The 27691-nt window shown below is 45.4% G+C and overlaps 1 protein-coding gene and 1 long non-coding RNA gene across 3 annotated transcripts; one reads left to right on the top strand and one right to left on the bottom strand.

Moving 5' to 3' along the window:
• On the bottom strand, positions 1 to 6145 carry LOC118887994 (CDKN2A interacting protein). Its single transcript, XM_036838942.1, has 4 exons — positions 6068 to 6145; positions 3286 to 4294; positions 2753 to 2852; positions 1 to 2121 (listed from the first exon to the last, which is right to left on the bottom strand). Exons 2-4 carry the CDS (start codon positions 4278 to 4280, stop codon positions 2113 to 2115), a joined length of 1104 nt encoding a protein of 367 aa, XP_036694837.1. The 5' UTR covers positions 4281 to 4294; positions 6068 to 6145; the 3' UTR covers positions 1 to 2112.
• Positions 4115 to 27691, top strand: LOC118887996. Of its 2 annotated transcripts, XR_005018221.1 has the most exons (4): positions 4115 to 4188; positions 6068 to 6227; positions 7017 to 7148; positions 27507 to 27691. It is a non-coding gene; the product is annotated as an uncharacterized LOC118887996 (long non-coding RNA). The 2 variants fall into 2 exon arrangements; XR_005018220.1 differs by lacking the exon at positions 27507 to 27691 and having other exon boundaries at positions 7017 to 8543.

Below are 27691 nucleotides of genomic sequence, written 5' to 3'. Positions count from 1 at the left end.
AAAAGGTAAAATAGCTTAAAGCATTTAATATCTAAACAAATCAATCTGTTAATAGTAGTAGTCACAAAATATGCTTAATATAGAAACCCACATTTACGTCTTTAAGAAAAAGTGTAAATTGTACTTTACCTCAAAACATAAATTAACCCACTTAAAGAATCTGCAGAGGTCAAAATCATGGTGAATTTCAAACAACTTCAAAATAAAATAACCTTAAGTATTTAACACTGCTTTATATCTAAAAAATGCTTACAGCTTCTCATAAAAATAGTCTGAGGCAACTATTTTCTCTTTTATTCTTTAACAGACATGTTCAACATTATAGGCATCATTCTTAAAACCTTAAGCTTCACAGACTTTCAGACAAATACTATGGTCCCCTTTTCTTTGATGTGAAGGTTTATTCAGCTAGAAAAAAAAAAGCATGGTAGACAACTTAATACATTTTCACCAAATTCAAAGTAGTACAAAAATTTTAAGACTACAGAACTACACATCGTACCTAATGTGTCATTAAAAATAGAAGACAGTATTTTCTTCAGCAAATAAAACAGCATACTGGTATGCTGTTAATGCATAAACCTTTTAACGTATACTGTCATTCACAAATTATTTACAACTTCCACTGTGTGAAGAGAACTAGAATGTAAATTTTCTGCAAAACTGGAAAAAAGCAATACAAAATTTGTGAAAGCCTGTGTTTCATATTATACAAAAGTAAGCCAGTTTTTCTCTTCAAATACCAGATATTGTACACAGTGACATTTTGGACATATTACAGTAATTCTTGAGGATGTTTTAACGCTGGAGGTAAGTTTACAGGCCTTGACTCTTCATCGAGGAGTACTAAGTCTTCGATTTCACTGCCTCTGTATTTCCTTTTACATATTTTTACCACCACCTTTTTCTTGAGAAATAACTTCAAGGCTTCTCTTGATGCAACTGCTTTTGCGTTTTCTTTGCTTTTTCCACAGCCAGTGCCCAAATACACAGACTTACATCTCAGTTCACAAACAATGCTTTCTTGAGAGCTCTTGTTTTGAGGCAGATCTGCCAGTTCCTTTAGCGGGACGAAAACCACATCCAGCGTTGCTTTCAGAGCCTCGACAGCTGCGTTTAGGAGCTCTCCGTGATTCACGCTGGGACTAAAGCCACCAACGGCCACCAACTTCCATGCCACCGTTTTGTACAGTCTATTGAAAAAAGGCTGCTTCTGTTTCACATCTTCATTGGTTAACTTGCAACAAGAGAATTTGACAGAACTCTCACTCGCCTGCGCAGTACTTTTAGAAGGCAGCTGTGACGTGCCTGTCTGAGAGCTACTCTTAGAAGCCAGCTGGGACACACTTGCTATGGAAGTGCTTTTGGAAACCAGAGAGCCGCTGGTCTGGGAGCTGTTCTTGGAAGCTAACAGTGAAGCAGCTACCTGCGAAGTGCTTTTGGAAGTCAGCATCGTGTTTGCTGAGGTGGTGCTCTTGGGGGTTAGTAAAGATGTGCCTGATGAGGAACTGGTTTTAGAAACTGATGATGAAACACTTGCCTCTGAACTAGCTTTGGAAGTTAACCCGCTTGAAGCTGTCTCTGAACTAGGTTTAGAAGACAACAGTGGCAACTCTACTTCTGAGCTTCCTGAGGAGCCCAACAAGGGCACCTCAATCTCTGAGATGCTTTGGGAGGCTGAGACTGAAGAGCCTTCCAAAGCACTCTTTTTCGGAGATCCACTTTGTTGCCTGGAATCAGTGGACTGGGTCACATGACTATTCACACTGGATTTCAACAACGAAGAAACAAACGACGCTGAACCATGTTTATCTGGAGCTTCTGCTTCAGAAGCTTTTCCACACCCTACCGCCGTTACCCGAGAGGAAACGCTGCTGCCGCTTTGGCTGGAAACAGAGCGCTCTCCATCACTCGTGGAGCTATTCTGACTCAGGGTGCCAGAGCTCCGAGCGGAGTTCCCACCACTCTCTGATTTGGTAGTTGAGCCCGAACATGCTGAACCGCTTTCCTGCTGAGCTGATGCGCGTTCTGTCTTGGCAGGAATTTTCACATGATCTTGCTCAACTGCAGAGCTGTTTTTTCCTTCTATGGCTCGTTTTTTTGTTGGCTCTTCTACCCCTTCTGAAAAAAATGGAAACAAGTATGTGACTAAGCCTACCTCATACATATCAGCTGAAGATTTACAAGATAGATACTCATATTAAAATAAAGGCACAAGGTGAAAACATTTCAGGATTTGTAGATCCTTTAAAAAGTGTGGAATAACTTCATTAATTTCTTAAAACAGCATTGAATAACATCAACAATCTTTTTATTTTTTAAATTTTTTGGTTTTTTTTTTTTTTTTTTTTTTTTTTGGCCGCCCCGCAGGGCATGTGGGTCTTAGTTCCCGGACTAGGGCTCGAATCCGTGCCCCCTGCAGTGGAAGCGCCGTGTCTTAACCACTGGACCGCCAGGGAAGTCCCCTCAATAATTTCTAATATTAAAAAATCAACAGCATAGACAATATTTCACACTTCAAAATCTCACAGTAGTCAAAGGAAACTATCAAATTCAAAGCCTAAAACACAAAGACACATAATTTAGGTTTAACATTCCAATTTGATTAATAACATTATATAAATTCTAACTTGTTAAAAACTTAGCAATAACGATAATTCCTAATTACATCAAATTTAAGTTCTAAACTCCTATGTATGTTCACATCTATGATCTGCTAACCATTGCTACTCGATATCCCTCTTTTCTTCACCTTGGCAACCAGTTCGTCTCTTGTTGTATGGATTGGAGCATCTGTCACTTTGATGCCTTCAGCCATACTAAGTATTTTATCCATAACTTTTTGAGGGTACCTGAAAAAAAGAAGGGAAAGACACTTGAGGAAGTGTTTTTGCTAAGCTGCCACCTCTGGGGTACGAAAACAGGCCACAGGAACTGCATTTCCTGGTTGTAATCAAGAAACGTAATCAACCGCCAGGAACTTTCTGTTTCCTGGAACGCCGTAAACAAACGCCCGGGGTCTGGGAGGCGGGGTCCCTTCTTACAAACCTAATTTAGATTCAGTGCCCCTCTCCCCCAGGAGCGTTGTGAGCTCCTCGCTGACAACTCCACCGCCAGCTCCCCACCCAACGGGGGCACCTCCAGACTGTTAACCATGGCAGAGACGTCCTTCTCGCCCTTAGAGGGCAGCCTGTCCCGCCGATTCCCGCGCTTCCACCACTTCCCCTCCCGCCGAAAGCTCCGGACAAAACCGCGAGAGCAGCTCAGGGACGCCGGCTCACTCACCGGCACCCGAGGAAGACGTGGTTGGCCCACGCCATGGAAAAGGAGATGAGCTGCTGCAGCTGCCGACTGCGGGTCCCGCTCTCGGCGTCGGCGGCCTCCTCTGGGTGCGCGGAGGCCGCGCCGCCGGCGGGGGCCAGGTCCCCGGCGTTGCGGAGCAGGAACTCGCGGCGGTGGCGCCAGTGTTTGTCGGTCTCGCCGTCGGAGCGCAGCGTCTCCACCCAGGCGGCCACCCGCGGGTTCTGGCTCAGGTACTCCGACACCTCCTGCGCCATGTTGGGCCTGCGGGTCGCGGAAGTCGCGATCGGACGCTGCGCCGAGGCTGGGGGTTGCGGGGCGAGCGGCCCTGTCACTGCGGCCTGCACCGGCGGCCCACCAGAGAACGCCCCTCGAGCAGCGCAAAGACCAAACAACAGCGCCGGGAGCAGCTGAACCGCCCACTTCCGCCCGCCGCCGGCTCCTTCCCTTTTATAACCTCGCTGCCGCCGAGCGCCCGCGCGTCCTTCCGGCGCGAGCCGGCTCTCCCAGGACGCTTTGCGGCGTCCGAGCCGCCGCGACGCTGCGGCCCCTGCGGCGGGGGTATGGCAGGCGGGGCGAGAGGAGGCGGGCGCGTGCCTGCCGCTCCGCCAGGGCGGGTCGCTAGTGGGTTCGCCCCGGGCGCCCTCGGCTTCGGCGCCGGCCCCAACGTTCCAAGTGGGCTTTGTGACGCAACACGCTCCGGTCGCCTCCCTCCCGCGCCGGGCCCGCTGCTCCGGGGGGACGGCGGAGGACAGCGGGCTACGGGGCGGCCGGGCGGGGCAGGCCGAGTCCTCGCGTGCCGCGCGCGTCCCCGCGGACTCGAGCCGCCATCCGGCCGCGAGGTCTGGGCGCCTCTGCCCGAGGACGCTGGTTTCGAGCGGGGCCAAAGTAAACAAAGCTCGCCTCCATTTTTTCTTGTTATGCAGAAAATCGAATGTAGACAAGCGAGGCATTCTGAGGCCGTCCGGGTCTCGGGGCATTTAGGAATGTGCAGATGTATATTAGCTTAAAAGTATTATACTAATAATAAAGGTAAATGATAACGTTTAATCCAGTTCGATGTTGCCTTGTGGAGCCCAGTCTTTGAAACTATTCCTGACCCCGCAGACTTGGGTTTGGTTTCCGCAGTTCAACCCGGGCAGTACTGCTTCCTCTAGGGTGGATTTTTGGTCAGTAACATAAACGCTGCGCCAGTACCTTCGGTCTCCGTCGTATTTCCTTAAATTAACAAACTAACCCCTAGCTGGACGGATATCTAGGAGGCGGCTTGGAAAAGTGCGTTTGTCTCCACGGCCCCAAACTTCCGCTCTTAGAGCTATATTTTTCTTTGCATTTTTTCCATTTTAGAATGTCCACACTTAAAACAGAGCTGCCGGGTTGCTTATTGTTATGTTTCCAATATTAGGTATTTGGGTATTTTATGATTAATAAAATTTAATAATAAGTTAAAATAAGTGATACTTAAAATTTATCATTCTTGTCACTTATATAAGTGACAAGAATGATAAATTACGAAATAAAAAGAAATTTTCCTCTCACTAAATGTTTGTGGATTCTGATTTTAAAATAAATCAGAATAATCAAGCAAGGAAAAAAAGGAATGGTCACTGAGATGGGATTAACAAAAAGCCAGGTAATTTATATACATGCTGGAACAAGCAAAATTCAACTATTATGTGAAAATAGTAGAGCCCATTTTCCTGTCGTGCCCAATGAAAGTGCATAAAAACAGAGACACAGAGAAATTTTTTAAGCTTAGGATTTTGCTTCTAGTTTTGCTCTTCTTTCCTCTTTTTCCCCGAAACTTTAGAGGGGTGAAAAGATGTGGAAACCTGGCACTTTATTTAGTTATTTTTTAACATCTTTATTGGAGTATAATTGCTTTACAGTGTTGTGTTAGTTTCTGCTGTATAACAAAGTGAATCAGCTATATGTATACAAATATCCCCATATCCACTCCCTCTTGCATCTCCCTCCCACCCTCCCTATCCCACCCCTCTAGGTGGTCACAAAGCACCGAGCTGATCTCCCTGTGCTATGCAGCTGCTTCCCACTAGCTAGCTATTTTACATTTGGTAGTGTATATATGTCCATGCCACTCTCTCACTTTGTCCCAGCTTACCCTTCCCCCTCCCCGTGTCCTCAAGTCCATTCCCTACATCTGCATCTTTATTCCTGTCCTGCCCCTAGGTTTTTCAGAACCATTTTTTTTAGATTCCATATATATGTGTTAGCATACGGTATTTGTTTTTCTCTTTCTGACTTACTTCACTCTGTATGACAGACTCTAGGTCCATCCACCTCACTACAAATAACTCAGTTTCATTCCTTTTTATGGCTGAGTAATATTCCATTGCATATATGTACCACATCTTTATTCATTAATCTGTCAATGGACCCTTAGGTTGCTTCCATGTCCTAAACCTGGCACTTTAAAAGACTGGAGAAATTTCATGGTTTTTCCTTTCATGAATTCTTTGGCAAGGGGGAGATAGCAAGTAAAAGAGTCTAAGATTACGTACCTAGATAATATTTGTACATTTTAATCCAAGAATTTTCTCACTTTTTTTCTTTTTGCCCTGTAGCCTTCCACCCACAGGCTTCACTGCCTTGAAGGGAGTGCAAATAGAGCCTGGATTTCAAAATTAATTGTTAAAGTTATAATAAAAGCATTACGGTCTGAAAGCTGGAGTATTTGTTATTTGCAAAAGCCAGCTGCTTTACTGAAAAGATGCATGTCTTTTTTTTTTCTTTTCTTTCTTAAAAGGTTGACTTTGCATATGAAGATACGGGGAATAGACCACGGACCACAAAGTTAAGAATGATAGCATATATTCTACTAGGAAAAAAAAAAAAAAAAAAAAAGCCTTCTCACCATATGCAGACAAATTCCCGGACTGGAGGGAGGGAGAATTCAGAGAGAAAAGGTGAGAAGGGAACTTGTGAAAACCAATGAGGGTGGGGCTGAGCGGGGAGGAGGAAGTGTTGGCTCTGCCTGGACCTTTGGGAGAAGACAGCCCACTAGTGCCCAGCGTGGATTGGCCTTTATAAGAGAAGAAATGAGCCTAGAGAAGGCCTTTTATAGTAATTAACTATACGACTGGTAATTAACTATACGACTCCCTCCTCCTCCCCCAACACACACACACACACACACACACACACAAACACACACACACCCCTTGTCTCTCACAGACCTTAGAGGAATCCAAAAAGTTCCATAAGGAGCGAGAAAGAGAGGAATGCTGAAGCGCCCCCAGCCACCATGGTCCACATGAGGCTGAAGGGGTGCACCGTTCAGGTCCAAAAGGAGGACGGCATCAGCTAGTTCTTAATAGGCCCGTGAGATCCAGGTGGAGCCAAATCAACAGGGGAGGGCCCTCAAGCTCTCATGCAAGGACCAGTATGTGCTGGGAGAAGAGACAGTTTGCTCCCGGGGGATCCCACAGGGAAGAAGGCCCAGAAGGAAAGAAGCACAGAGACCATGTTAGAATGATACCTAAGCCTCTCCTCCCACCACTGCCCCCATCAGAGGAGAACAGAGATCTAATCAGCTGAGAACAATCCACCGCCACTCCCAAAACTGAGGTTTAGGCCACAAGTGACTGAATTCTCTTAATATCACGAGATTAGGTTTTCCCCTCCAAGTGGAAACAAATTTATTAAAACTGCTGCTACATGTGTCTGAAGAAATCCAATACAAATTCCATTGGCAGGCTGGCCTTTCTGGAAAATGGCTTCCCCAAGGAGCAACCTGAAGGGGGTGGCCCTGCTCCTGAAACGGATTCTAGAAGCCCCAGAGGATCAAGGAAACACTTGGGAGGAAGGTCTGCATGTGGAGTACAGAGGTTTGTGTAGAGCGAATGCTCTAGTCAATGTCATGGCCAAGGTTATGGCTTGACTTGTGAGCATTATAGTGAAGGGAAAATTTTTACATAAAGCAATGAATGAGGTCACAAATCAGTCAAATCACAGTGGTGATAAGATGTGTGTCCTGAAAGTCGAAGATGAGGATGTTTTAAGAAGGGGATAGTCCCCTGTGTCAGAAGCTGTTGTGAAAATTAATAAAGAGAAACTTCATTTAAACTGGAGTGGGGAGGCCAGAAGGGAGAGCTCTCATGCCCTACCACTCAGGGTCAATGGTAGACCCAACAGGAAGAGAGGTACCTTTGCAGCTCCAACAGGAAGAAGGCCACTACTTTACTACCCAGCAAGAGGATGAATTTCTCCTCGCCCAGCAACAGCCTAGCCAATGAGAGGCTGTCACAGTCAGCCAATGAAAAACCAGTACACTTCAAACTCCCAGTTTCCTCCAATGGACTCTTTGTTTATAATAGCCCCTCCCAACTCCGTCTCCTCTTCTATGAAATAGCCCTCTTCTCCTTTAGTCTCTGGACTTGCCTGTTGTTTCCCTGGGTTTGCATGTTCTGAATTGCAATTCTTTGCTGTTCCCGAGTAAACCCATTTTGCTGGGAAAGTAACTGGCTGTTTTATTGTTTTAGGTAAAGAGTGTGGAGAGATCAAGTAAGAGGAATACTGGTATTAATGGATTTTGAGACTGGAACCATTGGCTAGCTTAGCAAAAGTAGTTTTGGTGGTGGGATAGAGGTAGACTCAAATAGTGGAGTAACTTCAGAAGATAATTGGCTGTGAAGGAGAGAAGAGAGAGGAAGCTGGAGAGAGTCATGGGGTCCAGGCAGCTTTTAAATTTAAGATGGGAGTAGCTTAAGCATGTGTACCTGCTGATTGGGAGGAGTTAAAAGGGGGCAGGTTTGAGGATACTGAAGAAAAGGGGGGTAAAGGAAAATTTGTGAAGAAGTCAGAGGGGCTGGGATCCAACACGCAGAAGGAGAGGTTAACCTCAGGTAGACGGAGAGACACTTCCTCCATTTTAAAAGGGAAAAAAAAAAGGTTTGTAAGTTTGGAGATGGGAAGTTGAGATGGAGTCTGTGTGATGGAGTAGAGAATGCTTGAAATGGACATTTTAGAGAACAGGGGAGCAAGCTGCTTGGATAAACAGAGTTTAAGTTCTGGACAGTTTTTTAAAAATTATAAATTATACATGCACACAACAATGAAATGTTTAAAGAGAATTGAAAGGCATGAAATGAAAGTGAAAGTCTCCCTCTCTTCTCAGCCTGGTCCCTCTCTACAGATATCATCATTAATGTCAGTTTCTGTTTCTGTTTCTTTGGGTGGCTATTTTCATAACTCCAAATTATATTACTTTGTTTTTTTCGGTATTTTTGGCCGCGCTGCGTGGTATATGGGATCTTAGTTCCCCGACCAGGGATCGAAACCACACCCCCTGCATTGGAAGTGTCAAGTCTTAACCACCAAGGATGTCCCTATGCTTATGTTTTTATTTCTTGATTTTTCAGTGTTAAGCATTTTATTTCACTTCTGAATGTGAAAGATGGTAAATCCGTATCACTTACACTACCCCTTACCTCTCCCAATTTTTGTTATATGTTTAGTGTTCTTCTGTTGGTCACCTGCCGTAAGTTTAAATATTTAATCTTTAATTTCTTAATCTATCAACTTTAGACAGTTAGCTCTTGATTCCCACGTCGTGTAAGAAAATTCTGGGGCAGAGACCATATGGCAGGTATTTGGACATTCAAAAAAATCTGGCTTTAAGAGAAAATCTAACCCCTAGTGGTGAACGGGGAGCGGGTGGAGAATTCTAAAGCGTTCCTACTTACCTGCAGGGTTTGTGCCATTTTGTTTTTACATTAAGCCTTAACGTTAATAAATGTTAATAAATGTGTTTGCTGCTGTGAGAATTAAATAGGATTGTGAAGTTACATCTTTCATGGGGGTTAGTTTCTAAAAATCAGCATATAAAATGAAAGTCAGATAAGATATGATAACACTCTACCTTCTTTTCCTGTAGCAAGCAATAGGATCAATTTTAGAAAGGCCCCTTGGGCATCTACTGAGGTGAAGAAGTAGGGAACCATGGGCTTTCTCTACAGGTTCACAAATTCTAGTTTGATTAATTTCAGTTGCAAGTGACAAACAAATTATGATTTAAAATGGCTTCTGCTTAAAAATAAAAGAGAAAGGGAATTTATTGGCTATATTACTGATAATCCAGGAAGTAGACTTTGGGGATCCAGGTACTCAAACAATATATTCAGGAATCCTGTTTCTCTTCATCTCTAGACTTTGCTTTCTCTGTGTTAGCCTCAATCTCAGATAAGCTCTTCTTACATAATGGCAAGATGGTTCCCAGCAGCCCATAGCATATACATACTGCATATCTCAGCAACTGCTTTGAAAAGAGAGCTTATCTTTCCTGATAGTTTCTGTCATTGTCCTGAGGTTCTGTTGGGAATCCATTGGTTCTGTTGAGTCACGTATTTATCTCTCAAATAAACAGTCTAGCCAGGGATATGAAATATTCTGATTGTACAGGTCTGAGTCATGCGTCCCCCCTAAGAATAATAAAACATCTGAGTAGGGTCAATATCACGTAAGAGAAATAACAGAATCAGTAAATAAAGAATTTACACTCAAAAAAGTGGGAGTAACAGCCATATGCACAGTAGGATCACCAAATGCCAGAAAAGATTTTAAAGAAAGGATGATAGTAATGAGTTTCAAATGGCACAAGATAATTCTCCTGTGGGAAGCCCTCTTATCAGATGACTTCCTTTCCTCCACATCTTAGCCAAAGTGATAAAATCTTGTTATAACAATTATTATATTTCCTTACATAATATTATATAGATCCTTCCTGAAAACAATTCCATCTTTTTAGTCTTTATGTTCCTCCAAATACCAATAAGATGAAGTTATTACTATCTGTACTTTCCCATCCTTTTGTGAAAGTTTCGCTTATGCTTATCCCTAGATTTAAATCTAGGAGTGAGATACAGGTAGAGATCAGACAAGAGTTGGTACTTGAGGAAGCACAGTTCAAGTTCCCATAAAATAATAAACTTGATCCTCGCTCTTCAGAATCACGGACAGTTAGCCCTGGAAAGGGACCTTAAGATTGTGTTTATTTTATAGATGAGGCAACTGAGGGTCAGAGTGGTTAAGTGATTGCCCAAGGTCAAACAACTGGTTAATGGAAAAGCAAGAATGAGAAGCCAAGGAAAATAGTCAGTCTATTGACTTGTGGTCTAGGACGCTGTCCTGTGTCACATATTGCTCCTTGGTGAAGTGGAATAAATTTTGACTAACTCACAAGGTGTAGTGGCTGCAAAAGAAAAAGGAACTGAACCAACCCTTGTTCAGTCCAGGCACTAAGATCTGACAGCAGTAATCCACTTAATTATTGGGCAATTTGAAAACTAGAACAGGAAGCATTGAAACGTGTGTTTCATTGTGCCCAGGGCTCCAATGCATGAATGTGTGATTGCCTTGAAACTGGGGGCAGGAGAGGAAGTAGAAAGTTACATTCCTGGAGGGATTGAGGGAGCCAAAGGAGAGGACAGAACATCGCCTAACTTAGTGGTTAAGAACAACCATTTGGGAGTCAGAGATTCCTGAGGTTGAATTCTGGCTCCATTATATATCACCACTGCGGCCTTGGGCAAATTGTTTAACCTCTGCAAGTTTTTTTTTTTAAGATTTTTTTGATGTGGACCTTTTTTTTTTTTTTTTTTAAGTCTTTATTGAATTTGTTACAATACTGCTTCTGTTTTATGTTTTGGTTTTTTGGCCCTGAGGCATGTGGGAATTTAGCTCCCCGACCAGGGATTGAACCCACACCCCCTGCAGTGGAAGGCGAAGTTTTAACCACTGGATGCCAGGGAAGTCCCTGTTTTCTTAATTTTAAAACAGGAATAATGGTACCTATGAATTGTAAGGAATAAATGAGATAACATTTATAAAGAGAATAAGTCAGTACCTGGTCCATAGCTTACATTCAATAAATGAACTTTAGAGACAGATTTTAGGTTTTACTTGGTAATGATGGTTGTAATAATTGGTTTTTTGGTTTACGCCAATAATATCTTTGCAAATGAACCGAGTTCACTGGAGACAAACCTCGGTCCACAAACTCAAGATGTGCAAAAAAATGTAAGTATTTTTCTATGATTGAATGAATCCGTTTTCTATTTTAAGGACCTATTCCTCCAAGTAGTAGGAGCTTAATTCCAGTCCATTTAGGATTTGGGGTACACTTTCAAGGGAGATTACGTGGTGTTGCGGCACAGGGGCTGGAGGTGGGAAGTCAAGGTGAGAAGTTCCCAGGCATCCTTCGAAGTATCCATCTTTCCTATCGGTTTCTGGTCCACGTATGCCCATGTAAGTCATCCTCCCCTTCCGTATGGCACGGCCTCTTTAGGTCAGAGGACTCTCCTTTCTAGATTCATGCCTCTCTCAGGCATGGGAGACATTCCATTGCTTGTCGGACCACGCTGGGGGATGCTGGTTCTCTACAAGGCTATCTCAGGTCCACCTGCCCGGACATGTCGTGCAGTCACTTCTAGTCTACTCCTGCACGCCTTGCTGCGAGGGAGGGCTGCTCTGGATATCTTGCAGCTTCCCTGGGTTCTGCTGGGAATGAAGTATTGTTGCAGGAAGGGGGACCCCTTCCAGGGCTTGAGAGCGGGCTCTTGTCTCACACTCGGAAATGAATTTTCCAAGGAGACACACGTGCTGACAAAGCTGGAGACTTTATTGGGAAGGGCCGCGGGGGTGGAGAGCAGGAGGGTAAGGGAACCCAGGAGAACTGCTCTGCCACATGGCTCGCAGTCGCTGGTTTTATGGTGATGGGTTAGTTTCCAGGTTGTCTCTGGCCAATCATTCTGACTCAGGGTCCTTTCTGGTGGCGCATGCATCGCTCAGCCAAGATGGATTCCAGCAAGAAGGATTCTGGGAGGTTGGTAGGACATAGGGACTGGCTTCTCCTTTCGACCTTTCCCGAATTCTTCCAGTTGGTGGTGGCTTGTTAGTTCCGTGTTCCTTACCAGGAACTCCTGTCGTAACGTTACTCATGCAAATGGTTACTGTGGTGCCTGGCCAGGGTGGGCGGTTTCAGTCAGTGTTTCCCCTAACAGTATGGTTCACCTTGCTCAAGGACCCTCAAGGCCTACTGGGGTTTTCATCATCCTTCCCTTCTCTCCCTGTTCTGCCTTGATGGTAAGAGTAGGCAGGACATGGGGCCCCTTCTTGGGGGAACATACCAACAGCCTAATTTTCTTGGTTCCCTCCCCTTCAAGTGCTCCTTTCCTGTGAAGAATTTCTTATCTGGATATCGGGTAGCCTGGTTCTTTATCTATCCTTGAAACCTTGTTGTTATTCTGCACTACCTGGATTTTTTTTTTAAACATCTTTATTGGAGTGTAATTGCTTTACAATAGTGTGTTAGTTTCTGCTTTATAACAAAGTGAATCAGTTATACATATACATATGTTCCCATATCTCTTCTAGAAACAATAAATGCTGGAGAGGGTGTGGAGAAAAGGGAACCCTCTTGCACTGTTGGTGGGAATGTAAATTGATACAGCCACTATGGAGAACAGTATGGAGGTTCCTTAAGAAACTAAAAATAGAACTACCATATGACCCAGCAATCCCACTACTGGGCATATACCCTGAGAAAACCATAATTCAAAAAGAGTCATGTACCAAAATGTTCATTGCAGCTCTATTTACAATAGCCAGGACATGGAAGCAACCTAAGTGTCCATCAACAGATGAATGGATAAAGAAGATGTGGCACATATATACAATGGAATATTACTCAGCCATAAAAAGAAACAAAATTGAATTATTTGTAGTGAGGTGGATGGACCTAGAGTCTGTCATACAGAGTGAAGTAAGTCAGAAAGAGAAAAACAAATACCTGGATTTTTTACCTGTGAAAGTTAAGACTTAGCCTCTTTTGCCTTCTACATTGTGCTGCGTCTTGCAAAAGGCAGGGACCACAGCTGCCCCTCATCTCAAACTGGCCAAATGGTTATAAAAGTCAGAGCCACCTCTGGAACTCCTGAGGAAAATGGGGAAAGGAAGCATCTTTAGCTGTATCTACCAAGACCCTCTGCAGATATTAATGTTAGAGACTAATTTCTATTATTTAATAAGCAATTTCTTTAACCTCATTGAGTAAGTAGAGTAGGCTTGTGAAATTTTTGCATAAGGAAATTATTCTCATAAGCAATATCTGGGTCGATGGAGTCATTCCTTCATTCTTTCATTCTGGCAAGTACCTATTAACTCCCTACCAAGGGTCACACCAATGAGACCAATGTTATAAAATATAATGGGGGAAAAATAAAGCCGAGGGGCAGAAAAGTGTTCAGCAAGTGGTCTGAACAGAAAAAACGTGCTGAAAGCCTTTGATGGGCTACCAAAGGCAACACTGAAAAATCTCATCTTCTCCTCTTCCCTTCTATGCAAGTGTTGGTTGAATAAGGATGAGTTTTTAAAAACCTCCATTAATTTTAAGGAAGGAAACAAAGTAAGTGTTTTTCTTCTCACCAGGGAAGGCAATTTTGATGTCAAACACCTCATTGATAGCAGTAATACCATGTAGTTAATTTTGAAGATGGGAACAAAAGAAGTGTTTTCATTTTCACTAGGGAAGGCAGTCTTAAACACCCCATTGAGGGGAGTACTGCCAGGCTCCTTTGGGACTTGATAATTGCTCCTCTTGACAAGACAACACGGATGGCAGGGTGAAACCTACCAACATTTAGACAAGTTTTCACCTCCACCTACCAGCAAAGGCACATTTTTCTCTATTTCCTGAAAGAAGTGTTGGAGTGCAGTGCAGTCCAATTATTTTTACAATGTCAAGTCCTATGGAGATGAATTCAGGAGCTTACTCCATTGATTTCAGTGGGGCTTGGTGTGGTGAAACTGATTCTGCGGGGCTTTGATATGGAGTGAAGAGAGTGGGGGAATTTTTTTTCACATTTATTTATTTTTCCAAGCTAGAGCTTAAGAGGATCAGAATGCTCCTTTTTTCACTGCCTTATGAAACTAGAACTAGTAAACAGGAAGGGAAGAGGACGTAGTTCTATTACCTCCATAGCCATGAATTTGCTCTTTTTTGTGCGGGAAATCTGATTCCATTTTTCGGTAAACACGTGACTGGAATCGGACATTAGTTGAAGGCTTCAGCTTAGAGTTACAAGAGGAGCTTGAAGCGTTGGACTGTCTGGCAGCTCGAAGTAGATATACCATTGCCTCCGTGGCTCTGGACCTACTGTTGCTTTCGGTTGTTTTGGAAGACAGGGATCATAATACTCTAGTTATTGGTTCCGAGAGAGGAGATGTAACAGACCCATTTAAAAAAAATTGGGGAATTACTTCAATTCTCTTATGACATCATGGAATTCTATTACTGGCAGACTCTATGGTTGATGCTGTTTCCTCATTTTTAGGAACTTTGGGAATGATTAGGAAACAGGCTCAGAGAGGCCCTTGAGCACTTGATTTCCAGGCCAGGCTTCTTTCTACCAGCCCTGGTTTCAAGAAGAGAAGAAGTTAGCCTCTCGCCACATGAAGTCCCTGAGTCAGACACAAAGAAACCTTCACTTCCAAGGAACCCGTTGATTTATAGTGAACCTCACGTGGGGGCTATGCAGTGCCTGAAAAGGCGAGGAGAAACTGGAGACCTACACACAACACAATGCAAAGAGCCTTGGGAGGGCTTCCCTGGTGGTGCCGTGGTTAAGCATCTGCCTGTCAATGGAGGGGACACGGGTTTGAGCCCTGGTCCTGGAAGATCCCACATGCCACGGAGCAACTAAGCCCGTGTGCCACAACTAGTGAGCCTGCGCTCTAGAGCCCGCAAGCCACAACTACTGAGCCCACGTGCCACAGCTACTGAAGCCTGCGCGCCTAGAGCCCGTGCTCCACAACAAGAGAAGCCACCGCAATGAGAAGCCCATGCACCACAACGCAGAGTAGCCCCCACTCGCTGCAACTAGAGAAAGCCCGCGCGCAGCAACGAGGACCCAACGCAGCCAAAAATAAATAAATAAAAAATTTTAAAAAGAGCCTTGGTAACCGCAGAGCAGCACGTCTGTTTGGAGTGGCAGTGGTCACCTAACATGTGATTCCCTTCCCGGCTCCCAGCGGCCTGGCATGGAAAACACCCTCACCCCCGAGATTCCAGAACGGTGCCCACATGGCCCAGTGGGGAGAGTGGAGTGGCGCCTGGGAGCTCTGCTGTAGCCCTTCCTTTGGGGGCTTTTCCATTTACGAACTTAATTTCATCCTTGCCAAGGTATTCTTGAGCCTTTCCTGTAAGCAAGACATAGGTTCCGAATGTACTAAGGGAAATTTTTTATAAAGGAAACGTGGTCAAGCAATAAGATAATGTTGCCTAAGGGTTCTGTACTGAAATCTTCCAAAAACAAAAGCACTCTAGGAATATAAAGCATGTCATTCTATTTATTTTGTTGCAGAATAAAACATATAATAGTGCATTCGCTTTGACCATGTCAGGCCATTTTTCTCTGGGTGCAGTGATCTCTCTCCCAATACAGCCGAGAACGAGCTTCAGTAACTTCAAATGTGAATATAATTTTTCTGTGAACTCTCACGTTACAGTTTCTAGAACCCACTCCCAGATGTTTCAGTTTCCTCTGGGGTAGCCAGACTTTCATCCCTTCTTTGTGCTTGCTGGGCTCTCAGGGATCCGGGGAAGTTGCTGATTGCTCCAGGCTTCAGTTCTTTATGCACTTCAGTCAGTCCACTTGGCACTCCACTTGCTGCTTCCTTTGAAGCCTGGTGGATTCCTGCCTGGCAGCCAGTGCCAGGGCCCCAGCATGTAAGAAGCCCGAAGCAGGAGTGTAGAGGAATCACGTCACCCAGTGAAGCACCCTCCAAAGCGCAGGTTGGGGCTCACCCCATCTCTCCTGGTCTTCCTCACTATTCTGGATTCAGCTGGCTGGAAGGGCAGTGGGGGGAGAGCTATGTACTCCTAGGGGATGGCACTCAAATCTGCTGACTGCGTCCTGAGCCCACCGAGGAGTTAAGAAAGCCTCAAGCCTGCTCCTGAAGGCTGAGAAAGCCACTGTTCCTAGTCCAGACCGCACAGGGCCCTTTGTCTTAAGACTGGAGAATTCCTTCTCCTTGGGGGTCCCACTCCACAGCCCAGCCCTGCACTTTTTCTCTTCTGCCTGTGGAAACCCAGGGGCAGTCTTCACTCCCAGGCTTCAGGGCACAGCAAAGGGTAAGGAAGCTTTGGCCAAAATTGCCTCTGACCTCCTAGGGGAATTCTTCTAAGAACAAAGGCTACCAATATCTTTAGATTGTCCATGAGACACTCATCTTGGAACTGCTGTGATAATGGACATGGGAGAAGGCTTTCATGGAAAGTGACTAATTTGTAGCATCTAACGATAAAGAATAAAGAAAGAAAAGCCAAAGCTCTTTTTCTTCATCTGGAATTTGGAGAGATTGGGCCCAAGACCCCTGAGGTCCTTCTCTAAGGTCGTAGGATTCTAGGTCTAGCTCTGTTGGTGGAAGGGAGGTCTATTTGGTGTGGGAGGGTGGTAAAGGAATTGGCTTTGAGTGGTCATTGAACTCACCGTCTTAGTCTAAATGACCTTTGATAAGTGTCAGATGGGCTTGTGTATGCAATAGAAGGGAGTTTTTCATATAAATACATAGAAATTCTGAAATGAGTTTCCTCAAGCCTCCCAGATTTTATTTCAATAATGTCAATTACAAACCTTCCCCAGATATCCCTACACATAATTGATCATTTTCTTTTTTTCACTCTTTTTTTTTAAATTTTTGGCTGTGTTGGGTCTTTGTTGCTGCACGCGGGCTTTCTCTAGTTGCGGCGAGCAGGGGCTACTCTTCGTTGTGGTACGCGGGTTTCTCTTGTGGTGGAGCACGGACTCTAGGTGCGTGGGCTTCAGTAGTTGTGGCACACTGGCTTAGTAGTTGAGGCTGGCGGGCTCTAGAGCGCAGGCTCAGTAGTTGTGGCACACGGGCTTAGTTGCTCCGTGGCATGTGGGATCTTCCAGGACCAGGGCTCGAACCCGTGTCCCCTGCATTGGCAGGTGGATTCTTAACCACTGTGCCACCAGGGAAGCCCTTCACTCTATTTTTTAAATTGAAATACAGTTGCTGTACAATATTATATGTTACAGGTGTACAATATAGTGATTCACAATTTTTGAAGATTATATTTCATTTATAGTTATTATAAAATATTGGCTATATTCCCTGTGTTGTACAATATATCCCTGTAGCTTATTTTATAGTCTGTACCTCTTAATCCCCTGCCCCTATATTTCCCCTCCCCCCTTCCCTCTCCCCACTGGTAACCATTAATTTGTTCTCTATATCTCTGAGTCTGTTTCTTTTTTGTTATATTCACTATTTTGTTGTATTTTTTAGATTCCACATATAAGTGACATAATACAGTATTTGTTTTTCTCTGTCTGACTTATTTCACTTAGCAAATACCCTCCAAGTCCACCCATGTTGTTGCAAATAGCAAAATTAAATTTATTTTTATGCTGAGTAGTATTCCATTGTGTGGAATCACAGCTTCTTTATCCATTCATCTGTTGGACACTTAGGTTGCTTCCATATCTTGGCAATTGTAAATAATGCTACTGTGAACATTGGGGTGCATGTATCTTTTCAAATTAACACTTTTGTTTTTTTCAGATATATACCTAGGAGTGGAATTGCTGGGTCTCATGGTAGTTCTATTTTTAGTTTTTTGAGGAGCCTCCATACTGTTCTCCACAGTGGCTGTATCAATTTACATTCCCACCAACAGTGCAAGAGGGTTCCCTTTTCTCCACACCCTCTCCAGCATTTGTTATTTGTGGTCTTCTCGGTAAAAGCCATTCTGACAGGTGTGAAGCGATATCTCATTGTGGTTTTGATTTGCATTTCCCTGATAATTAGCGATGTTGAGCATCTTTTCATGTGTCTGCTGGCCATCTGCATGTCCTCTTTGGAAAAATGTCTATTCAGGTCTTCTGCCCATTTTTCAATCAGATTGTTTGTTTTTTTGATGTTGAGTTGTATAAGCTGTTTATATATTTTGGGTATTAATGCCTTATCGGTCATATCACTTACAAATATTTTGTCAATTCATCATTTTCTTAAAGACTCTTAGGGGACTTCCCTGGTGGCGCAGTGGTTAAGAATCCACCTGCCAATGCAGGGGACACGGGTTCATTCAAGCCCTGGTCCGGGAAGATCCCACATGCCACAGAGTAACTAAGCCCGTGCGCCACAGCTACTGAGCCTGCGCTCCAGAGCCCATGAGCCACAACTACTGAAGCCCATGCACCTAGAGCCCGTGCTCTGCCACAAGAGAAGCCACTGCAATGAGAAGCCCACACACCGCAATGAAGAGTAGCCCCCGCTCACCGCAACTAGAGAAAGCCCAAGCGCAGCAACGAAGACCCAATGCAGCCAAAAATAAATTAAATTAAATAAATAAATTTATTAAAAAAAAAAGACTCAGTCACCATCATGAATATTAGTCATCGCTCACTGGCACATTAGTGGACTGTACAGGTGGCTCCACTGAGGTGGCCTTCCACCCACTGTCTGCGATGGGTGTGACCTTGTGCTTAGCAGTGGGGTCACAAAGATGGTCGAGGCACTGTCTCTGCTCTCAAGGAGCTTACTATACAGCATGGAAGCAAGAACATACATTTTTTAAATGTATACAAAATACTTATAAATACCAAATGGATACTCCAGGTGCTTTAGGAGTCCAAAGGTGACAGAGATACTAGGGTGCCTTGGAGAGAGGGTCTAGATCTGGACTTTGAAGGGAAGTGCGGTCTTGGAGCAGAGCAAGGGGAGGCAGTGAGCAGAGGCTCAGAGTGAGGAAGCCAGTGGGGATGTGACGGGGATGATGAGTGGCCCTACCACAAACCTGCCCTTAGACCTCGAGCGAGTTACTTACCCTTCCCGAGCCCCGCTTCCCTCCTGCGTACCACCTCACAGGGCTGTCGTGAGGATAAGATGAGATAGTCCACACGCATCTCGTGGTATAGTGCCCAGCGCTTTATGAATGTTCGATAAATATTTCTACTGTTAATAATACAGACTTTCGTAGGTGAAGGGTTGATAAATAACAGTGCCATGTTTATCTGGCCCTTCTGATCTCAGGATTTCAAAGACTGTTAGACACATACCTACCAGCAGATAAGATTTTTCTCTATCTTCTACATAGGACGTTGGAGGCTAAGTCAACAGGCAGTAGTAGAACCAAGAATACAATCTAGGTCACATGCTTTAGAGCTGAGAAGGGATGTCACAGATGCATTAATGTGGTGGTTTTCAAACTTGAGTGTGCGTAAAAATCACACGAGAAGATTTCTCAAAACGCACATCCCTGAGCAGCACCCAAAGAAGATTCTGGCTTAGAAAACCTGGCCATGGGCTCTGGATTCTGAGTTTTAAACTAGGCTTTCTGGAGGTACGTCTACCACACTTTGAGAAATACTGGTCTAGTGAAGAGTCAGAACAAAGTTGGGCCTTCTATTTGGGGCTTGGCCCCTGCTTGACCAAGAGTGGCGTCTCCAGGCCTTTTATCCAGTGACAAAATATACATAATTTATACCACAAAAGTTTGCCTGTTTTTTTTTTTGGCTGCCCGGGGTCTTATTTGCAGCATGCAGGATCTTTTGTCGCAGCATGTGGGCTCTTAGTTGCAGCATGCAGGATCTTTAGTTGCGGCATGTGGGATTTAGTTCCCTGACCAGGGATCGAACACAGGCCCCCTGCATTGGGAGCACGGAGTCTTAACTACTGGACCACCAGGGAAATCCCCCCAATTTTGTCTTCTGTGGGGGGGGAAGGCGTGCCAGAATTCAGACTCAAGCGTCTTAGGCCAACTCAAGTTTATTAATGAAGCAAAACTGATGTCTCCTTAGGGTGAAGCTGGTCCCTGTGGGGCAAGACAGGAAGTAACCTTTCAGCTGCTCCTGCGGGGATCCCTGATCCTGGGTCACGTTGTAAAACAGCGGTCCCCAACCTTTTTGGCACCAGGGACAGGTTTCATGGAAGAAAATTTTTCCACGGACCGGGGCAGGGGTGGGATGATGGTCCAGGCGGTAATGCGAGCGATGGGGTGCAGCCGATGAAGCTTCGCTCGCTCCCCTGCCGCTCACCTCCTGCTGGGCAGCCCGGTTCCTAACAGGCGGGGACCCATGTTGTAAAAGGCTTGGAATGGGAGGTGCGGGGCCTGAGCCCGCCTCTTCCAGCTGCCGGCGGCTCCTGGCGTCCGTGGGCATCACTCCCATTGCAGCCTCCATTTTCACCTCACTTCTCCTCCTCTGCGTATCTCGAATCTCTGCCTATTGCTCCTAAAATTGCATAACTATCATTGTGGCTTTTAAAATATACATTGTAATCTATGATACCATAAGTCTAAAAAGGAAAAGTCTATACTCTTATTTTTCAAAAATGTCTTCCGGGTGAACTTGAGAATCTTGAATTTGTCTCATTTTTGTCAAGGTCCATTATCATCACCAACACCCACTACCCCGTCACCTCATCTGAGGTGTTGAGTAAAAGCCAGTACATGTAGAAATTAATTTGGGAAGAACGGCCATATCCCAATGTTGCGTCTTCTCATCCAGAAAGATGATATGTCTTTTTATTCGGATTAGATCTTCATTTACATTTCAGCCTTCTCTTTCCTCCCACCCTCGGACAGGTGTAGGGAGGGGATCAAAAAAATGGTGCTCGGCCCGGTCAAGGCAGCACTGCACCCCCTTTTGCTGCGGGTAAAGGGTGAACCAGCATGACCGTCCTTCTGCTTGGGGAGGCTTCCCTGATGCTCAGTTCCTGACCACCCTTGCTCATCAGGCCCATTCTCTCCCAAGGCCAAGGATGGAAGGATCTCCCCACCCTCGTCCACCCTAGAACTTTAGCCAAAGAGGGCATTCGGGGTGCACTGCAAAGGGAACGGTGCATATGAAACTTTGGCTTGGGATCCATTCGTTCCATTTTTCACTCTTGCTTCATATACTTTTGCTAGTATTTTATTTAGAATGTGTGCATCCATTGTAAGTGATATTGGTCGTGTGTGTGCACTTGGCAAGATATTTGTCAGATGTGGGTGCCAGGGTGATGCTGACTTCAAGAAATGAACTAGAAAGCTTTCTTCTTGTCCTGTGCGTTGGAGCAAGCATAAAGCAGGGACTCTTAGTAATAACCACCTGAGCTGGCCTCAGGGAGCTTTGTGCAAAAACAGGGGAGAAAATGAGCAATTAGAAGTACTGCTTGGGGGTGGTCTTTTGGACCGGCAGGCAGATCATTCTGTTTCCAGATGTTTGCTGTACGGAACAGATTGTGTCTCTACCTTCCCAGCTGGTTTAGAGAGTAAACTGACCTCACAGCATGCTTGTCAGAATTTCACAGAATCCTCCAGTCTGTGTCTGGGCACTCCTCTCCGCCCCACCCCCCACCCCCGCGCTGTGGCACTCAGTGCTGTGCTCTGCAACACAGAGGAGCGCGGAGGGGTGGATGGACCCCAGGCCTCACAGCCCTTGGAATCGTTTCACGTGCCAAGGCCGAGGGGAGTGAGTGGGATTCTGATCCAGAGCAGCAGCGTCCACATATATGGAGGGCAAGTTGTGTTGTACAAGGGCAGGGTTTCCTTGTTGGCCTTAAAAATGATGTTCGCAGTTGATCTTTTAAAAAAAAAAAAAAAAAAGGCTGTAAGACGCAGGGAGATTGAACTGTGAGTCTAATTTTCTTGATCTTTGTAGAAGAGGAGGCTTTGCTGGAAAGGTTTTCTCACCAGCAGGTGGACGGGCTGCTGCAGTCAGTAGCTCCATTTTGAAGCGGACGGAAAGTAATAAAAACCTCACCCTGTTTTATAGTTAGTTCCACCCATGCCTGCTGGGGGGACGAGGTGCTGTGTGCTGGGGGGGTGAGGAGAATGAATGGAGGGAAGAGTGGGAACCCCGGGCGACCTGTTAGGGACACTGGTCACTCTCTTTTCCACTAGAACCTGATTTTATATATATTTATGAAATAATTATATATTTTATATAAAATATATGTATTATGTATTATACAAAATGTGAAAAATACATCTGAAAAAGAGAGGAAGTGCCATTTCATTTAATGACCACTGTTCATTTCAATATATGGACATTTAAACTAAGTTACATAAAAGTCTTTCCTTCTAAATTTCACCTCAGGGTTTACGAATGAAATGCCATTCTGACATGGTTCTAAATGACCAGATGAAGATTTAAAATCAGATTCTAATGTGGCTGGAATAATACTGACACAGAAATAATTGCTTTTTGACAGGTGGTCCCACAGGTTTGTGATTAGACCTAAAAATTCCAGGCCAGCAAGCCGTGCCTAGGAGCCCCCCTCCCTGGATCTCCGTGAAGAATAACCTGCTTCTCTGAGATTCCACCTTCCCTGAAGCTTAGAGATGCTCACAGCAAAGGGAACTGAGAAAGGAGTAGAGGTGCAAGTAGGCAAGTGCGGTGTCCTGGAAGCCCAGGGAAGACAACTTCCAAGGAAGACAGAAAGAACTGGGTCTGATGCTGATGGTGGGTCAAGGAGAATGAGGCCTGAGGACTGATCGTCAGGTTTAACAGTGGGGAGGTCACTGATGACCCTGAGTAGACCAGATGAACGTATGAACATAACCGAATGCAGACAGGCAGAGGAAAGGGGCAGGTCACATGCTACCACGTCCCTGGCTGCTGTCCTAGACTTGTCAATCACAGCATTCCCCGTGCCCACTGTTCTCTTCCAAACCACAGCTCTACCTATGCAGACCCAGGCTAGTCCTCGCACCTGGTGGTCTTATTCAGCACCATATGACAGGCTAACCATTGGCCTGGTGGGGGGAGCCTGACACAGAAGGCCCTGCCAATGCCTATCACATTCCCCTTCTGAAATATGCGAGGTAGGCTGATATCCGTAGAATCTGAAGTTGAGAGACTGCACAAGGGGAGGTTGTGAGGTAGGAAGGCCCTGCTGGACCACTAGTGGGCTGAAGTTTCAAAATAGGCGGAACACGTGATCATGGAGCTCAATTTATAGAAATGCATAGAAAACGGCATGCAGATCAGAGTGCAGGGGCTGCCTGGTAGCAGGAGAAGAAGGGAGAAGCCCCCCCAGCAGAAGCAGGGATGGGGAACGTGGCTCAGTCACGTCTCGGTGGGCACTAGAGTCAGACCCACAAAGCACCGCCCTGTTCCGAACCTCCCACCAGCCCGGTGCCTCCCCTGAGCCCTGCCCTTCCATCTCCTCGAGGCTCTTCCCCCATCGCTGTGAAGGTCTGCACGTGAAGCCCCCTACCTGAGCTCACTTGAGTGCAATGAAGTAAACCAACAACACAGTGGGCACTATTTTACTAAGTCAGAGTGTGATCTCAGCAAGATGTGCTCAGAGGGTCCTGAATTAAAGCAAAAGAACAGAAACAAAATAGGAAATGGGATTGATAGACCAGGCATCGGGATGTATTCAGAGCGTGGTAACAAAACAGGGGTCTTTCCAGGAGTCTAACAGGAAAGGGGTGGGTCTCTCACTGACTTCTGCCTTCCTGGGCTTGACCGAGCCCGTGATGAAGTGAGGACAACATGAGGAAGGCCAGACTTTCATAGTGATGAAAGTTGTGTTGTGTTGGAGAGACCGAGGTAGGCGGCGTCCTTAAGCTGGGAGCACTCAGTGAGCTGGCCCCTTGCATTCCTGAGGCTCAGTAGCTGGGTCATATGCGTTTGCTAAAGATATCCCAAGGTCACTAGACCTTTGACTGAGGTGGTTATTTTTGTTGAGTTCAGTGGTCCAATTTGTCTTTTGCACATTGAATGTACAAAACTCAAAATTTGTTATGGTTCTGGGCACTGGGGTCAACTATGAGCTAGACCATTAAGGGATCAGGAAATCTCCCAACTAAACAATCTTGGGAAGGCTCTCCGGGATCTCTGCTTTAGGGCACCAAGGAAGAAGTTTCCAGACCTATTCCTGAACCATGGACATTAAAAAAGTATTCATCAGAGTCTAGATGATTTCAATCAGATTAACTGTAGCCTCTTGATTTTCATTTTGTAGACTGAGTTTTAGACTTATTACAGTGATATTTATTGAGCAACTACTTTGGGCCAGGCTCCATCTCAGTGCGGGAATGCCACGTGAGTCAACAGTAATGCTATTCCTGTCGTGAGGGGTGCTGATGACTCAGCCCCTCACGGTACAATCGGAGGTGCTAGCATGCTCTGCAGTAAAAACGGCCCAGAATTATTCTGGCTTACAGCCTATTGACTTTACCACTTCCTTAGTACGAGAATTTTATTGCCAATTTACCTAGCAGGTTAAATGAATATTTGTGAGGTTCACAGAGGCTGATGGCGAAATTCCTAGATGTGTCTTGTCAATGCTGGATCATTTCCTAGTCAACTGTGGTCTCTCAGTAGTGACCAAAAATACTTAGCATTTTCCTCTTTCATGGAAGCCATGGGAACCATGATTCTCACGAAGGAGACCTTTCAGAAGGGTGGGGACTGCTGGGGGGAGAGGGAGAGGAGAGGAGAGGAAGTGGGGGAGACAGAGATGGGCAGAGAGATGCAGAGGGATGAGTCCACCGCCATCCCTCACAGTGCGTGGCAGGAGGCTGGAGGGGACGGGAGAGGTGGCTCAACCCGCCGTGGCCCCGTGGAGAAAGGCACGTGTGAGGGCAGAAAGTTGCGCGGTCTCCGAGTTCCCGCCACTACCTGCGCATCAGGCTGGGGTGCAGCTATTTGGTGACCTGGCACTTTCGGGAATTGACATTTCCCTGCATACGGTGTTACCCGAAACAGAAAGACCTCTTCAGAGAGTTTCTTTTCAGAATGTGTCCACTGAATATCTGTGACCTCTTTTGGCTCCTCCCGCCTCCCAACGTAGGTGAGACACCTAAGGATGTAACTGAACTGCCCCCCGTGGAGAAGCCAGCAGGGAGCCACGCTGAGCTGGAGCCTGGGAGTGCCTCTGGGTCCTGACCCAACTCAGTTCTCTTCCACTTGAGCAAAAAAGAAAGTCAGCAGGGAGGGCTTCCCAGGACCAGTCACTTAAACACCACTCTGTTTGAATTGATTTATCTCTCTATGGACTGAAAAAATAGAAACGCACAAATAGCTACCCTCTGCTCCCCAGAGCCCATATCCAGACCAGCAGGGCTCCTATGTGGATAAAACAAAAGAAATGTGTGAATGAGCCACACCCAAAGCAATACTACAGTATTCGCGACAATAATTATGTTGTCCTGAATCCAGCCTCTAGCATCAAGGACAGTCATTACCATCGCGTTGCTGTTCTCCCTGTTGTTCCCCCCCCCCCCCTTTGCCACCCCGAGTTTTGGGTCTCTTGCCCCAGGTTGGAGATTGTGGGAGATATTTCTTTAGAGGCAGAGGACACAATTTGAAGTCTTTGGAAGGGAAGAGGTGGAAGGTGGCAGAGTGACAAGAGACTTGGAGAAATTCCCTCTGGGCTGGCAATGGAATAGAGATTTGAGTGGATTCTGTGAGTAACAGAGATGCAAGCACTGCCCCATCACCCCCACCCCAACCCCCTTGGGGAAGAGGAAGGAACTCAGAGTACTTGGCTGTGAGGTCTAGGGGAGGGGAAAAAAAACCAAAAACCCTTTTCCCCTACCCTCTTAGATTCAGTGACTTGGGCCTGTGAATTAAGCTGACAAAAGACAGGTTAACAGGAGAAAATGCATACAGCTGAAAAACTATTTCCAATTTTACGTGCCCAAGGCTTCACAGAAAAGAAGTAAAAAACCCAAAGAAGTGGTTAGATTTGGGGGGCTTATATACCATTTTAACAAAGGGAGATAAATTGTGAGGTGACTAGACAAAAGAAAGGGATTTGGGCTTTGAGGGGTAATAAGTTGTGGGAAGGTGAACTAGGAAAGAAATGGAAGATAAGGGTTTTTTAGGAAGGTTGTTATGCAAACTCATCATGGTGCTGGCCCTCTGTCTCCTGTGATAAAGGTTGCTCTCTTCATCCTGGTACAGGAGAGGGGGGACATTTATGCCACCGTCACAAAGGGAAATCTACGCCCTGCTTTTGGGCAGTTAAGAGGAGGGCAGAGGACTCTTCCTGCGTTTGTTGATCCTCAACTTCCTTCTGCTCAAAACAGAGTGTCATATTTTGGGGTGGCATATTCTGAACCCTTCAGAGGAGTCCCTAAGGAGGCCAGACCCTACATTCAGAGGGCTGAATGACAGTCTTTAGGGACCAGGCTGGCTTGGGCACAAAGTGCATCTTGGCGGTGACCCCTGATGGACAAAGGCTGGAGGCCCAACTTTGGTTTTTTGGACACTACAGATATGCCAGTGATTCTCGTGTGACCCTAGAGATGGGAGGAGACCCAAACATGACTGAGATTGAATTTCTCACCACACAGGCAAGTTGACTTAGTATGACTCAGAAACTTCAAAATGTGGCTTTTTTTTTTTACTACTTGTTTTAGAGTAAAATTCATAACCATTAGCTATATATTATCTCATTAAAACTCACAATAATCCTACGAAGTTGGTATTACTGTCATCACCATTTTGCAGGGGACATCAAACCTTAAAGGGGTAAATAACTCAATTACTCACAGCTATTCAGGTGGTGCTGGGAACCACCTGGAAGGGATTGCCCCCCTCCATCCTACTTTGTATAATAATTGGTTATGGACTCTTCAGTTTTGAATTTGGCTAAGCCTTTATTTTGAAGTGGTTTCTCCTGAATTCCTTTATGAGAAATTGAATTCATTTTATAGCACTCACTGTATAGATCCAGTTGGTCACCGCACCTAGAAGGCAAGGTGCCTTGGTGGAGAACAGGGACGCTGTTTCCCCTACAGGAGGGCACAGAAAGACACTCAAGTGTCACCCACTACACGCCCCCAAACCCACTTGCTCTCAACCACGCAGGGAAGGGAAATTCTGGCTCAATGTTATTAAAAAACAAAACCTTAAAGAAAAAAAGAAAAGTCAAAGAAACATGTATAAGAGAGTTCTTTGTAACAGTTTGGTAACCCGAACAGAAAAACCTTTGATAAGATCTCTGGGAGAGCGAAAGTAATTCTCCTCTCTCACTCTCTGAGTACGGATGGCTGCGGGTCAACCCTGAAACAAGATGACCGATTCCACCAGCATCAATGAGGCCCTAATCCTGGAGGAAGGAAGTGGGGTCCGGTTTCCACTGCTGCTATAAAAAAAATCAGGGCTTTGTTTCTCAGGATTGCTTTTCCAGTAGTTGTGACACACAGCGGTTTGCTTTGGCAGGAAAAACGCCTTCGGAACTCAAAGGGCTGTTTTAGCCGGAGCCGCGCTGAGCTCGCGGGATGTTCCTCCTTGAGGCCACTGGGTGGCGCTCGAGGAGCCGGGATGGCGGGCCCGAAGTGGGCAACACGCAGAGGTGACTCCGAGGAAGAGGAGTGAGGCCAACCCTCCTCCCAAAGCCATTTTCA

Source organism: Balaenoptera musculus, chromosome 21 (assembly GCF_009873245.2).
Source record: "Balaenoptera musculus isolate JJ_BM4_2016_0621 chromosome 21, mBalMus1.pri.v3, whole genome shotgun sequence".
In the NCBI taxonomy this organism is placed as follows: Eukaryota; Metazoa; Chordata; class Mammalia; order Artiodactyla; family Balaenopteridae; genus Balaenoptera; species Balaenoptera musculus.
The sequence above is the reverse complement of the archived record's forward strand: the minus strand, read 5'-3'. Positions and strand labels throughout refer to the sequence as shown.

What these genes read in the sequence shown, in the direction of transcription:
- LOC118887994 (XM_036838942.1), bottom strand. Translation starts at nt 4,280, where the DNA reads ATGCCCCGAGACCCGGACGGCCTCAGAATGCCTCGCTTGTCTACATTC. An exon ending in CACGTCTTCCTCGGGTGCCG is followed by an intron (nt 2,853 to 3,285) that starts GTGAGTGAGCCG and finishes TCTTTTTTTCAG; the next exon opens with GTACCCTCAAAAAGTTATGG.